The sequence below is a fragment of the Thermobia domestica genome, chromosome 6 (genome assembly GCF_964235325.1).
Source record: "Thermobia domestica chromosome 6, izTheDome1.hap1.1, whole genome shotgun sequence".
NCBI lineage: Eukaryota > Metazoa > Arthropoda > Insecta > Zygentoma > Lepismatidae > Thermobia > Thermobia domestica.
In genome coordinates this window covers 175,073,623-175,090,423 of record NC_137459.1, presented here as the reverse complement: position 1 = coordinate 175,090,423, position 16,801 = coordinate 175,073,623, and the positions used below count along the sequence as shown (strand labels likewise).

Here is a 16,801-nt window from a genome sequence, read left to right as displayed (position 1 = left end):
ATACCCCTCCCAAATTTCTAAAGGGTGCGTCAATGTACCCATGTTTTATGATAGAAAATGAACCCATATACATGACCATACACCCATATAAAATAATAAGACCGCATCAAAGGGGATAACTTGGGCCAAAAACCAAACACGTGGTACAACATATTGCTTATGTTTATATTTTGGCAATTTTTTACCCATGAAAGGGAACAAGGTGGACCACCTAAATTTATCATGATACATGTTGAGGTCATGTACTATGATACCGAATGCTTAAATTGGAAAATTTGAAAAATTTAAGGTCTTGCCATGGTACCCCTCCCAAAAATTTAAAAGGGTGCATCAATGTACCTATGTTTTATGATAGGGAATGGACCCCTATACATGGTCATATAACCATATAAAGTAATAAGACCTCATCCAAGGGGATAAATTGGACCAAAACCAAACACGTGGTACAACGTATTGCTTACGTTTATATTTTGGCAAGTTTGTACCCCTAAAGGGAACGAGTTGGACCGCCCAAATTTATAGTGATCTATAATAGGGTTCTGTACTATAATACCAAATGTTTAAATTGGACAATTTCCAAAATTTAAAGTGTGTGAAAAGGTGCCCCTCCCAAAAATTTAAAGGGATGCATCAATATACCCATGTTTTATGATAGGGAATGGACCAATATACGTGACCATATAACCATATAAGGTAATAGGACCTCATCAAAGGGGATAAATTGGGCCAAAAACCAAACATGTGGTTGTACCAAAATTTTGCAATTTTGTACCCCTAAAAGGGAATGAAATGGACCACCCAAATTTATCATGATCCATATTGAGATCCTGTACTATAATACCAAATGATTAAATTGAAGAATTTCCAAAATTGAAGTGGTGGGCCTAGGTACCCCTCCCAAAAATTTAAAGGGGTGCATCAATATACCCATGCCTTAGGATAGGTAATGGACCCCTATACATGACCATATAACCATATGAGGTAATAACACCTCATCAAAGCTGATAAAATGGATCAAATACCAAACACGTGGTACAACGTATTGCTTACGTTTATATTTTTGGCAATTTTGTACCCCTAAAAGGAAACGAGGTAGACCACCCAATTTTATAGTGATATATAATAGAGTCCGGTACTATGATACCAAATGTTTAAATTTGGCAATTTTCAAAATTGTAGGGGTGGGCCAAGGTACCCCTCCCAAATTTTTAAAGGGGTGCATCAATATACCCATATCTTATGAAAGGGAATGGTCCCCTGTATATGCCCATATAACTATATAAGGTAATAGCACCTCATCAAAAGAGATAAATTAGGTCAAAACTCCCGAAATTTAAATTTTTGGCAATTTTTTACCCATAAAAGGGAACGAGGTGGACCCCCAATTCTAATAGAGATATATATTATGGTCCTAGGCTACCATACCCAATTTTTAGGTTTGGCAATTTCCAAAGGTTAAGGGGGTGGCCCACCCCTGCCAAAATTTAGGGCTGGGCCAAGGTACCCCTGCCAAAATCTAGAGGGGTGATCCTAAGTACTCCTAGGTCATTGACCCCGGGCCAAGGTCATTGATCTTTGACCTATGACGTCACAAAGTGGGGGAAAATCCAAAGTTAGACCGAGTGACGTAAATACTACTGTATGTGAGTACTGACCTGCCACGTAGTATTATTTCCAGGTAGTGAGACGTCCTTAAAATGACCGGGAATCCCTAACGTCCTTTGGGGAATCCCTTGCGCGTCCATTACACGAATTTGAAAACTGCAAATTTGGATAAAGCAGGTTAGAATCCTTTGACGATATCATGCCGCATCACGTCCACGCTCAGTAGTTAGTGAAATATTTAACTGCAAAGTTTGTTTTCCACGCTTTAAGCAGCCTATAACACGTAAACGACGCGATTTCTCCCCTATATTTATTAGAACTTTTTTGTTTGGTCATATGTATAATGGTCAAAAATGACCGATATTAGTGTTGAATCTATAGTTCTTGTGGTAGCCAAGATTAACAGTGATACTTTTGACGCTGTTTAAATCCATTTTTAGCCCCAACATTTGGGGGATAAGGAGAGGTGACATACATTAAAATGATCAAAATGAGAAATATCAGTGTTCAATCCTTAATTTTCGGGTTCAGTAAGATGAACATTGATAATTACGATGTAGCATAGATTCAAATTCAGCTGTAAAACACACAAAGATATGCATTTAAATTATTTATTTCAACCCTGCGAAGCTGTTAATATATGCTAGTAATAATATACATCTTCACACAAACTGAAAGAAAACAATACTTTTATGCCCAAGGGTGTGTGTAAAGAAATTTGAGAGAGTATTAGGGGTTTTAGGGGTGTGCAGAATACTCCCTGGACATAATGTGTATTTTTACAACAGAAGTTGTAAACGTATAAAAATAAAGAAACTACTGCACCTGTATAACAATATGTTGTTGTCTGTACTTGACAACCGAGAGTACCAGAGCCATCTTAACGGTACCTTAGTCACTTGGTCCTGGGCTCCGCAAGCACTGGGGCCTCTCGAGTAGAATGGCATGTATTAATTACATGTATTAGAAGCAAAATGTATTTATCGGGACCACGACACACTTGTTTGCTCTGGGGCTTAATATGCTATTGAAATGACACTGCAGAGTAGATTACAGTGGACAGTAGAGTAGATGGTACTAGAGCGGGGCCCCTTTAGGCGCGGGGCTCCATTGAGACCAATCGATCCAATCGGCTTAAGATCGGCCCTTATTATTATTTGTTAAAATTAACTGGCAGATTTTCTAGACAGAAGCCAAACACCTGGTTATATGATAAACTAGTAAAAATATTTTGTCGAGACATGGGGAACAAACATATAAGCTATATAGACTAAGTGAATGAATCATTGTGAAAGAACCAGCACAACATCGACGGGAGTGATACAAAATTTGCACTACCACGCAAAGTCATCCTTCAAAATTATGATGCAAAAATGCATCACTATGCTGCAAAGAGATAATGGGCTGCGGTGCAAATTTAATATTTAGTTGTCTTAATATAATCAAGTTTTTTTTAAATTAGCATTTAATCACATGGGTTCAGTGTGTTGACTTAAAGATGGTTTTAAGGGACCTCATTCCGTAGCCGTTTGTCTCAACGCAACACAATATTTGTGTTTGAGAGTAGTCATAATTATGATTCTTTATTGCACATTTAGGTTACATTGATATGAGCAAATTTTGCGATGACCAATATGGAGTGAGGCCCCTCAAAAAAGGCAATGATATTCTATTTATATTAATAACTGGAATGAGTTTGACAGGTTCAGAAATGAGATGGATTGATCCAAATACTCGTTGAATGAGTGGAAATTTGCAAACTACCTGGATATAGCTCTATAAAGTGACTTACATTCAATACTAATTCGTATACACAAACTAGTAGTTTATGGTTCAATAACAATAAATATCGACAGTAGAAAAAAATTCACTGAAGAATGATTCATTCTCTCTATACAAAAAATCGATTCATTTCGTGAAAGAACCATGATTCATTCTATGTGCGCTGTGATTTGATAATATTGACCGAATCGTTCATGAACGTCGGGACGTTTTTTTTTTCTTTTTTGTGACAACAAATATATTATTCGGGAATTTTTCCATTTATACAGAAGTTTCCCGCATTTGGAAGGCACGTAATATATTTTATTGGTCCGACTGAAAGTGGGCGGGTACCATCGTAATACATTGCTATTTGTTCATAAATCAATTTAGTTGAATGTTTATCGCAGCAAATTGCCCAGTTTGATTACAGCACTTGAATGTTGTCAGTCATTAGCGTGAAGTTTCCAGTTGTCATGCGCTTTTTTTTATCTTTCACATAGAGTGTATACAATACGTGGAGAGGAAATATATTTGGTTGTAACACTTTTTATTCCGAGTAAAAAAGAAAATAATGATCTGTGTCTCTTAGTGTTTCAGAGTCAATAACTGGAAGTTCGATAAAAAGAACTATTTTTTTTTGCTATTTTTTTTTTTCGTGAGGGGAAATTGGCGCTGCAGCTCAAAATCTGTTCTTGAGTGGTGTTATCACTTAGTGTTATAGTTTCGTTCAGCGTGGACGAAACCGTCTTTTTAGATTATTGGAAGTATGCGGTTGGTACGTATATAAATTAGTATATAATGTTCGTGTTTGAAAATTGTGAACTATAGATTATAAAACGTATTTGCTAATTGACATATGTTTGTAGCTAATTCTTGCGTTGATAATGCCATTTAAAAATTAACGAATTGCTCTACCTTCAACCCTGAAGTAAGACAGATGTTGAAATTTTGGTTAATAAATTAATCTCAATTACTGTTTTATCTAAATCAATCCATGTATGTTTAACTCTTAAAACATTATTGTACAGTGTTTGAGTAAGTAATATTAAAATTGTAGAACAGTGGAACATTTTTCGTCAAGTTTATAGTATTCGATTTGCGCAAAGACGATAGCGGCTTGTCTATGATGCGTCAAACCCTGAACTCTTACAACTGTGGTGGCTCTTTAGTCTCGAGCACTGATTAAATAAAAGTACGGGGCAAGATTTCACGGTGAATGTGAGGTTCCGTCTCACATAACCTCAGTGCCTTTCACAGTGCTAAAGAGAAGAGGTTGTTCGACATCAATTAATGTATGTTGACCATGATTGCTGTTTCGGTTTATTTTTGCAATATCTATTAGTGGAAAAAGGCAATCGGCTGCATTGAAATGTTTGTAAAATAACACTCAGTTTGTACTTGAATCCTCCCCGCTAGTTGGACTTGAGCGCGTGCCGGTTGTAGTTAAGGAGACGTACTTTCCATTTAGGGAAGGACGAGAAACGCCATACTTTCAGGAATTATTCATTGAGATTCTCCAACTATATTTTTCATAGGGTACACTTTAGAAAACATACTTAAGCTTCGAATGCATACGTAGGACCGCTTTAAAAATATATATTAGAACTGAAAATGAAGCATTTGACTTTTACGTCCCACAGTTATGCTGTGCAGGCTAAAGAAGACCGTGATGATAAATAAATAAAATGGTGGAATGACGAAAGTGGGAAGGGTAATAGTTAAGAACAGCTACTTCTCATCTCCCGTGCACGAGGATATATCTTACTGTTGCACTACCTAAACACCCTAAGTACAAGGGCAAGAACTCAGTCTATTACCTACTTTTTAACATCCTAGATAGTCAATGAATAATTCCTGAAAGTGTGGCGTTTCTCGTCCTTCCCTAAATGGGAAGTACGGCTCCTTAACTATAACCCTGAAGCGAACCAGGGACCCCCTGAAATCCCAATTTTTATGCAAATTTAGTGTAATTCTAGGAGTAAGTTTACAAATTTTAAAATAATGCATCCTCAAATTGAATTTGAACCTCTCCCCAAAATGCCTTTAACCCTTCCGAAATAAATTCCTGCTTACGTGCTTACATTTCAACTAGCATATATTACCCGCTTCGCTGGGTTGAAATAATTTAAATGCAATCTTTGAGTTTTACGTCCCACGATTATGCCGGTTAGGCTAAAGGAGACTGTGATGATGAGTAATAAATGAAATGGTGGAATGAAGAAAGTGGGAGGAAACGGGAGAATCCCGAGAAAACCCACGAGCACGGTGTTTGTCCACCACAAAGTCCACACGGCGCGAGCTGGGATCGCACCAGGAACCCCAAGCACCGGAAGTTAACGCTTTACTACTAAGTTAACGCTTCTTCATATTTTGTATGGCCGGAAATTCTCTTTTATCTTATTCATTGGAGGCAAACGTTCTTACAGATTTAGACTGGACTGCAACTGAACACGTGTGGTTTATTGTTCAACAGCCCTGCAACTCTGCAAGTAAACAAGTTACCACCAAACGGAATCTGTAATCAGAGGTCCCTCCCTACAGAGGTTCAGACTTTTCTTTACTGAATAGTTTTAAGGTCTTTCCTTTTTTATAGTGGGCAATAAAAATAGGAGAAGAACAATATTACTTTTCTGCGGCAGTATGTCATTTACTTGAGCAAAACTATGGTAGTCAAAATTTGCAGACACTCCTCAAATAACAGGAAGAATCCCACAGCTATTTACAAAGGCAATCGGAAAAACAAGTTCATTTCTCTGCTCTCACGAAATATTTACATGTGTGACACTTTGCGTGCTGAAATTAATAATAATAATAATAATAATAATAATAATAATAATAATAATAATAATAATAGTGAATATCTACAATATATTTTCATTATTCATACTTTATCTTATTTCTGACAGCAGTGTTACATACATAATTTTGTCTTCTTCAAATTATAAGCCACTGTAGTGCTTATCCGATTCAAATCTGTCTTCCATATCGTTCTGCTCATTTACTCAGTAAAGTACTACTAGACTAATACTCATTCAAAACAATTCTTTGATCCAATTTTCTGTTGTATATACCCACATTCATGTCCAATTCCATCTAAAGAAACTAGTGTAAAAAATATTTGTTCCCGAGCGTTATAGTAGTGTATGATTGAATTCCGGATATATGAAGGCGCATAAATATGCAAATTACATATGGGCCGTTAAAATTAGTGCAATATGCATTGGGCCGCGGAGAACTTCGCATTTGAATCAATTTTACACGAATCCCGAGAGAACACTTCGCGAATGTAGCATATAGATTGTGTCTTAAAGTCACTCATATACAGACCACGACAATAGTCTAGGAGACAAAGTTTGTGTCTGTCCCGTATCGAAAAAGTATCGTAAAAGTGGTGGTCTCTTAGGAACTGTGTATGTACCTGGAAACGTATGACTTCATGCCCACCATCAGCCATCTTTTGCAGAATTAAGTGAACGAGAGATACATTTATTTATTTATTACTAAGCTACCAGATACAATCTCAGAGGCCATTTTACACCAGAGCCCTCAAATCAACAATAATAATAACATTGGGAAAGGAAGTGGAAGGATGGCGACCAGGGTCTGTATTTTAAGATACCATCTCAACATTGACCTGGTGTAACTGAGGAAAACCCTGGAAAACCTCAGTCAGGATACTGAACTCTGGATTCGAGTATGGGACCTTCCGATTGCGAAGCAAAAACGCTTTAATAATAATAAATCTTTGAGTTTTACATCCCACTCTTATGTCGGCTAGGCTAAAGGAGATGGGGATGATGATAAATGAATGAAATGGTTGAATGAAGAAAGTGGGAGGAAATGGGCGGGCCCCGAGAAAACCCATGCACACGGTGTTCGTCCATCACAAGGTTCACTTGGCGGGAGTAGAGATGGAACCCGGGACCCCATGCACCAGAGGTGAACGCTCTACCAATGAGCCATGGCGGTCCTTATAATAATAATAATAATAATTATAATAATAATAATAAGTGTCATTGATAATAATTGTATTGTGTATGTATGATACTTCAAAAGAGTACTTGAACTACACACACGATTAGGCTCGATTTGGCTCGTTTTGGCTAGACTCGACTCGAAACTCGAACCAAATTAGAGTCGAGTTGGAGGAAATTTTTCGAGCCAAGTTCTAGAGTCGAGTTCAAACATGTCTGTTTCGAGTCGAGTCGAGTTTCAAAGAAAACTCGCTCGTGCCCATCCCTAATTTTTACAAACCAACTCACTACCAATTTTCCATATATAGAAAGTGCCCCTCTCCCACATAAAAAAAGAATTTTAAAAAAATGCTAGGACACATTCTGTTTATTTTCAATAAAGAGTTAATACACTGAATTTCAGCTCCGTAAGTTTAACGGCTTGCGAGATACTCATTTTTTTTTTTTTTAGCAAAAATTCGGATCCGCACTACCTCCTTAGGATATTATGCATTATAACAAAAGCAATATAACATCCCAATTTGGATTAAGGCCGAACTATATACCGAAAGTAATTTCATTTGACTTTGCAATTTGACCGTGATGATCAGGCACACATAGTTAAATTCAATTTTTTATACATTACAATGATTCAAAAATGTATTTTTTCCAGTAGTTAGCTCTAAAAACTCACAGGTCTCGAAAGCCAAGTTGTAGTGTAAGTCCTATTGCTATTATTACAATTAAAAATATCAATATCCAAAAGTGCTTGAAGTTCTTTTTTCACTTGGTTAGAAATACTCACTTCAGGTAAGTAGACAGAAATAAGTGGAAAAGGAAGGGAAATGAAGGTCTTGAAAGTAAAACGGAGACAAATTTACCAGTCTTCAGAAGATACTGTCTACAATGCAGTGAGCAGAGAGGGTCGGTAGATCATACTGACTACTGAGTCGGTGGGTCGCAGTGGGTCACGGTGGGTGGTGGGTCGCAGTGCGTCATGGTGGGTGGTGGGTCGCAGTGGGTCACAGTGGGTGGTGGGTGACGGTGGGTGGTGGGTCACAGTGGGTCACATGCTGTTGACCCACGACCCACTGACCCACTCAGAAAACTTGACCCACTGACCCACTCCATCTCTGTCATGGTCTCTACAAGTATATATATATATATATTGCTCTACCTGCTGGTCTAGTGGTTATACCCATTCCATTTGCAAAAACGTTCTGGTGAAAATGCTCACTCTGTTCATTGCTTATAGCGGCTATTTTTATTTATTTATTTATTTATTTAGAGAAATAACTCAAATGGAAATGCAGACGCTGAATGAATTTTAAAATACATAAATTTTAAACTACAGTGGCCAATGTGTTTCAAGTTTGAAAATTTAATTTTATTTGTAAAACGGGTGAAGGGGTGAAAAACAAAAACACATTAACCAGCACCGGGTGTAACTAGACATCTATTTGAGGGCATGCTTATCATGGACGCCATCTTGAAGTCGGTCATCTTTTATTTCGCTCGACTTATTTAAAAAGGAAGAGGCATGGGCGCGCGAAGAAAATTTTCTAGGGGGGCGATCGGGGTGATCGCTCCTCCACCTAGAAGAGGAAACTTTCTTATTTTATATACATAAATAAAACCCATCCCAGGGTTTGAAACTGTTAAAAGTAGCTCTAAGTAGCAGTATGGTGACCCACCGCCCTCCCCAGAAGTCGATCCTGGATCCGCCCCTGGGCTCATCTCGCTGATTTGTATTAAGAAACTCTCAAGAAATTTAATACATTTTCGTGAGCCACGGGGACCGGGTCCTACCCTATCCTCCCCTTCGGATGTCCATGGGAAGGGGGTTATATAATAAATCAAATTGGGTTAGAATTTTACGAGAAATATAACGGTGAAGTCCATGTTTCACCTAAGTTTATATTTGTAAGACATAATGAAATGCACATTGATATGAATTCGTTGGTTCAAAGATTTCTTAACAGCTGCATCTTTTTGAAAATAATACAAGGCAGGAAAACCTAATGTAAGGTAATGAGAACATCGTAGGGAACTACTTATGAAAGGTATAATCAGCTTGAAATCGTTATCGACTGCAGACAAAATGAAATGAGGATGAGACGATAACAACCTTAAGGAATTGATGGAAGGTGGATGACATATTTTCCATTTGATTATTTGGGTTAGCAGAAAAACCTTCATAAGCAGACACTTATTCACTACATACTAGTATACATTCAGTTTTCCTAACTTGATATTTTTATTTAAAAAAAAAGAGAGAAAAAAGCAAACGGTATTTTATTCGCAGGAGAGGGCAAAGTACGTCCTCTGGTTTTGTATTTTCAATGTAGCTATAATAAGAGAAAGGACATGCAAAAAAGTTGCACTGAGGCTGATTTATTTCATTCCATCTCAGTATTCACGGTAGTATCACATGGCATAATCAGTAAGAACGTCAGAAACTTGTACTTAATAGGATGTTCAAAATAAAACAGGGTATGCACCCAGAATAATGATACACATTTTTACAGTTTTATACAGATACAATGCAATATGTTGTTGTGTCTACTTGACAGTCGAGAGTACCAGAGCCATCTTAACGGTACCATAGCCACTTGGTTGGGGGCCCCACGATGTATTAGGAGCAAAATTTAGTTCTAGGAATCACAACACACCTGTTTGCTCTGGGGCCTGATATGCAGTTAAAACGGCACTGGAGAGTAGATTAGACTGGAGGCTGGACGGTAGAGTAGACAGTACTAGCGCGGGACCCGATTAGGAGAAATCGGTTCAATCGGCTTAAGGCCGGCCCTGCTAATATCGGTCATTTTTGAACATTTTAAAATGCCTCTCTCCCTCCCCCTCTCTTACGTTGCATCGTTAAAGTGAATAACCTAAAGTAATTCCTGTCCCGAAACTCATGTATGTTGAAAATTTGATTGAGATTGTTCGGGTGGTTCAAGAGTGACGAGGTCACAAAGGCAGTAATTTTATCTTTTTTTTTTTTTATACATACATACATACATACCTACCTACCTCTCTCTCTCTCTCTCTCTCTCTCTCTCTCTCTCTCTCCTGCGTTGGCTCGTCAAAGTGAAACAATAAAAAAACACCCAAGGCCCGGCCTTAATATATGTTAAAAACTTTGATCGAGATTGGTTGGGTGTTATTAGGTTTTATTAGTTTTTATTTATACGTCCCCCTCCCCTCAACCTTTCCTAGGATTTACCGTTAAAGTGAAATCACAAAAATGTTTTCAGATGCGAACCTCATGTATCTTGAAAATTTCATAGAGATCGGTCGTATAATGCGAGAGGTACTAAGTTACAAAAATAGTCACTTTCAGTCTTACATAAATTGATTTTTATATATCTCCCTCTCCTTCTCCACTCCTACGTTGCTCCATCAAATTTAAATCATAATAACGATCCCAGGCCTGAACCTCATGTATGTTGAAAATTTGATCAATATCGGTCGAGTGGTTCAGAAGATTTAGTCACAAACACAGTGATTTTCAATTATATATAATCTCTTATTAAAATGCTGTCCTACACAAAAGGGAATGTGTCTGAATAATGGGAGCTAATTGTGCTATATATTGTGATTATTATTATTATTATTATTACCCTGAAAGGTATGCAATCAACTTTTTAACCATTGTGTACGTTAGGTCAAACGTACCGGCACCTTTATTATCAGAGGGTACCCCGGTCAGTTCGATAGAGCGTGAAAAACTTGTTGTAAATAGAAGCAGATGATGGCGTCTTACTGACAGCTGTCAGATAAAGTAATTTTGAGAGCGACGCCATTGTAGGAGTGATAGGTATTAAATGAAGGCGTGTTTTTTTTTTTTTTTCGCTGCGTTTGATGTAATATTATGGAAAATATTCGGCACTGTAAGTACCATTCCATTTGATATTTGTATTAAGTGACCTTTTAGGTAGACACTACACTTATATAGTTCTAAAGCAATCTATAAATTAATGCATTCATTTGTTTGTATGTTGATGTTGACCGTGTTTCACTCAAAACATGCGTTTTGGGTAGCCTCCCGTCAAACGGATGGGGTAATGGCAGTCAGTGACTGGGGCTCTCCGACATTGAAATAAACGATAATAAATGTCTTGACAGTCAACCCCCAAATTTGGCGGCTAACGAGAAGTGCAAGATAAAGTTCTACTCTGACTAGGGGTGTTCCAAGAACCGGCTTCGGTTCGGTTTGTAGTTTAAACCGAATCAATTGGTTTGGACTTCAAACCGGTTCGGTTCGGTACGGTTTGGGATCTGATCGGTTCGGTTCGGTACGGTTTGGGATCGGTTCGGTTCGGTTTGTAAACTGTTCGATTCAGTTTGTAGAATGGTCCGGTTCGGTTTAAGAACTGTTGAGCACTTTTTGAGCACTGTTTTGTTCGGTTTCAGTTCAATATTTGAAATCGACAGAAATACAGTTTGCATTATTAGGAACCGTCCACCCAGACATTATAATAAGGCTGAATATTACGTTTTTCGGTATAACTTTATTCAGATTAAAATTATTTCGATATTACTGAAACAATTGAGGGGTCGTACTTCTGTGGGTACTTTTACTGATGCTTTGGATTTTGGAATGAAACTTTTAATATCAGTTGGAAGTTAACTTTACGGCATGGGCAGATTTAGGAGATACCTTGGTAGGGGTGGCAGTTACTTGAAGGGTGGGTGTGGGGCGCGGTGGGTCAGTGGTAGAGCATTCACCTCTGGTGCTTGGGGTCCCTGGTTCGATCCCAGCTCGCGTCGTGTGGACTTTGTGGTGGACAAACACCGCGCTCGTGGGTTTTCTCGGGGTTCTCTCGTTTCCTTCCACTTTCTTAATTCCACCATTTTCACTCATCTCTCATCATCACAGTCTCCTTTAGCCTAACCGACATAATCGTGGGACATGAAACTTAGATTTCATTTTGAAGGGTGGGTGCTATTCCAGGAGAAAGCTACATTTAGAATGAAACATTAAACTCACCTTGAAATGACTAGGGGGGGGGGGCATTATTTACGCCCTGTATGTGAAATATATCGTGGTGTAATATTATCCGGTAACCAAGAAAATTTGTGCTGTTTTTGAGAACATTTACTTTTGTCACGTTAGTGTGGTCAAATTGATTTCGATGACGTTACACAGTATGACGCTAAATTCGTTGTACAAAAACAGAGGGGTGCTTCCTGAGAGCAAAACAAACAAAAAAAAGTTCCAGTACACATAGGACGAAAAGTGTGTTGTTTACGTGTAATAGGATGCCAAAAGCGTGGGAAAATAAACTTTAGAGTTAAATATTGCACAAACTACTGATTGTAGACGTGATGCGGCATGATATCCACAAAGGTTCCTAACCTGCTCTATCCAAATTTGCAGTTTTCTTAACATTTTTATAACACTTATTAAATTAAAATAATATGAAAATAATACTTTAAAAAAGTGATTTATTTACTTTTGTGCAGATAAGTAGTTGTAGTACTTATGCCCTTGTACTCCATGATATAGGGCTCGTTTTGTTCTTCTTGTACTTCATGATATAAATTTTGACCAACTTAAAACAACTGGCTAGGATAGCGCGCGGAAAAACGTACTTCCGGGAGTATTACTCTCCCGAGCGAGTCGTTACGAGGCAGGTCAATACTCACGAAGATAAAAGATGGCGGATGAAGTAAAAAATTACTGTGTGTTTGCATACCTCCTCAAAAAGTACTAGTAAAGTCGTTGTATATACAAGGATTCACTGGAAACTTTACGTCGCTAGAATGTAAAAATACGTACGGCACAAGCAGATAAGAGAAAATAAAGAAATTCTGATTACTGATCTGCTCGTATTAATGATATCGCAACGCTTTTGAGAACGCATCTACCTTTACAACTACAGTAATTTAACAAGAACTACAGACAAGTAAGGAACGCGTAATAATAATAATAATAATAATAATAATAATAATAATAATAATAATAATAATAATAATAATACACATAACTGTTTTAGCACATTCATTTCGATCAGTACATCACACAAATGCGACTACAGTACGTTTTTTTTTTTTTAAATCAATGTTCTAAACTGACGGATGTGAAACAAAATATTCCTTCCATTCATGATACTTGTACGTACTATAACAGGGGCCGATATTTCTAGTTCCAAATCGTATAACGGGACTGCATACAGAAGGTAGTTGTAGGGAGCAAGTACAGAGGGGAATTGAAATGAAATGAAATCTTTGAGTTTTACGTCCCACGATTATGCCGGTTAGCTAAAGGAGACGGTGAAGATGAGAGATGAGTGGAATGAAGAAAGCGGGAGGAAACGGGAGAACCCCAAGAAAACCCACGAGCACGATGTTTGTCCACCACAAAGTTCATTTGGCGGGGGCTGGGATCGAACCCGGGACCCCAAGCACCACTGGTGAACGCTCTACCACTGAGCCACCGCGCCCCCAAGTACAGAGGGGAGTCTTTGTTTACATGGAAAGAGGGTGATTGTCAGAACTGTCACTGTAAAAGGTGTTCAAAGTTTCGACCCGTCATTTCAATGCAAAGGTTACAGCGGCGTCGAAGGGAAAGATGCTGCGAACGCGTTGAAACACTACTACCGTTTCCTGGATGCTCCACGCTGCAGCAACAATTCGAGCAACCAAATCCTCTTCTGATTGTTCAGGCGTCGCGCAGATTAGTTGTTTCATATGGCCCCAGAAAAAGAAATCTAAGTGGTTAAGGTCGGATGTGCGAGGTGGCCAGGACCGGTCCTTCTATGCCGTCCATTTGTTCGGAAAGGATGCGATGCGACAATTTCATACCTCCACAGCAAATGTGCTGGAGCACCGTTGTGCATAAACCGCATGTTTCGATGAACATCCAGTGGCACAGTCTCTAGTTCAGGCAGAATCTTTCAAAAATATCCAATACTCCCACCCGGTTAGGCATTCTGGTAGTAGGTACGGTCTGATGATAATTATCAACGATTGATGCCCACACATTCACTAGCGACAAATCATTTACACTGTAATGATCGTGGTTCAGTGGTCAAGGCGCTTGGAGTAATCTGGAGGTTCTTGCATCGAATCCACGTCGGGCATTATTTTATTTAAGGAATTTTGATGGTGATTGATCAGCGATGACACACATTTGTTATATTCATATATTTCAATACTCTGATGTTTCAATATTTGAAAAATTAAATCTTCAGGAATAATAATAGTAATAATAATAATAATTATTATTATTATCTCGTAAAAGATTAATATAATTAACGACATATTAACGATATATGATGGTTTCGTTTTAGGTTAAGGAATTCTGAGTTTGCTGTTTCACTTTTGAATGGAATTATGTTTCCCCATGTTTTTTCTCTATATTTTTTTGTGAAAACACGTTAATGAGCAATAGAAAATACAATTGTTTTTCGATTCGTATTGGTTTGGATTAACAGCTTGAAAAAGAAAGCTTTATGTTTAATGTCCAACGATAATGCCTGTTTGGTTGAGGAAGGCTATGATTGAAACAAGTGAATTATAATGGACGAGTTGGTAGAATGAGAAAGTGGGAGTGTCCAGAGAAAACTCATGAGCACGATATTGTTAGTCTCAAGCAGTGTTGGGTAAGTTACTTGTAAAAATGTAACGCGTTACAAGTTACTTTACTTTCTCTTACAAAGTAACGCGTTACTTTTAGATCCTTAACTTTAAAAATGTGAAAAGAATTACGACTTCAATTTTCAGTACTACTATTACTACCGTTATTATTATTATTATTATTATTATTATTATTATTATTATTATTATTATTATTATTATTATTATTATTATTATTGCACGTTCCGAATCGCTTTATGTAAATACAAGGACAATTTTTTACTTTATATATGGACATTTTCATATAATGTAACATTGATAAAATGCCATACTGTGTTGTTACTCGTAGAGATGGACAAAAGTTAGTTCGAGCGAGTTTTCTTTGAAACTCGATTCGACTAGAAGCAGACATCTTTGAGCTCGAACCTAGAACTAGGCTCGAAAAATTTCCTCTAATTTGACTCGAATTGAGGTCGAGTTTCAAGTCGTTGAACCAAATCCGGTGTGTAGTTTCGAGTACATTCTTCAAGTATATTACATAGACAGTAAAAGTATTATCAATGACACTACTACTACTACTTTTATTATTATTATTATTATTATTATTATTATTATTATTATTATTATTATTATTATTATTATTATTATTATTAATTATAACAACTCTGTATTCAAACATGAAAGATAGGCGGTGTTTATTTGAATACTATAAAACTAGTTGAATGAGAACCTCGGTAGTCGTGAAGTCTAGGAGTCAAGGACATTCTTCACTAGCTTCTGAATTTGGGTTGAGGGTCTAGGTTGAGTATTCGGGCTCGAGCCAAACACTGTTAAAAGTTATAGGGCACTGGAAAATATCTTCAAAACTGCTCGGTCCGGGTTTAGAATTGTCAACGACTCGAGCTGCTCGGCTCACAGCTCATTCACTATCGGCCCGAACCGAGAAGTGAGCCGAGCCAACAGCGCACCCAACGACTCGGCTAGAGCCCTCGGCTCAGTTGAGCCGAATCGAGCAGATGGCTCATCCCTACCAAGCCAGCTCGAGTCGATGGTTCACCCCAAGTGAGTCGGCCCGAGCCATCTTCTCAGTTGAGCCGATCCGAGCTGAGCTTGTTATGAAAAATCTCTTGTGGTTTCGCTATCGAGACGAGAGGAGATGCGAGCAGTGTCCCCTCTCGTGAGCAACACTAAAAGCATTCCATATTACTGTTTACCTTACATTTCTCATGGCTTTCGTTTTCCACTGTAATCAGGCCAGGATTTCAAGACGAGTTAAAACGAACGATCCATTTATTAAACTCAACTGAACTCGAAACTCGACGCGAGAAATTGAATCGGCTTGGAACTCGACTCGAGGTTATTACCTTTGACTTTACTCGAAACTCAATTTGAATTCGAGTCGAGTAGTTTTAGCTTGACTCATGTCCATCCCTACGCGTTAGAAAAAATGGTTGCTTATTATTATTCTGCTAAACTAATTATATAATAATAAGAATGTTATGTAATATTAAAAATACAGAATATAGAGAAACATTACACTACAACTAATAAAATGAGAACACATGAACTGGAAGTGAATCAAAACTTGCCAGTAACTCTAAAATCGATACATGCTTTATAAAGCTATAAGCAAACTGATCTGAAAGAACTTTAATATTACACACCATAAGCAAACTATTTTCTAGTAATAAAGTAGGCCTGCTCATCAGAACACAGTTTATTCATATTAACTCCTTACTATAAATCGTTAATTATGGCACGCTAGTTGTTGATAAATATTTTCCGCCGTGGCAGTTCAGACTGTTTACTTTTAAATTCTGTCCACTATCATCCTGAGCTCTTAAGAAAAAGTATTCTTTCAAATGTTCGAACGGTAAAATATTTTCGTTCTCCAT

At 37.8% G+C, this 16,801-nt stretch overlaps 1 protein-coding gene across 1 annotated transcript in view; it reads left to right on the top strand.

The window, feature by feature from the left end:
- Positions 1–3,690: 3,690 nt before the first annotated feature.
- Positions 3,691–16,801, top strand: part of fs(1)M3 (female sterile (1) M3) — a 289,266-nt gene continuing 276,155 nt past the window's right edge. The window contains exon 1 of the mRNA XM_081762460.1: positions 3,691–4,144. Coding sequence (XP_081618586.1) covers positions 4,136–4,144 — 9 coding nt within the window. The 5' untranslated portion in view covers positions 3,691–4,135. The remainder of the gene's footprint in view (positions 4,145–16,801) is intronic.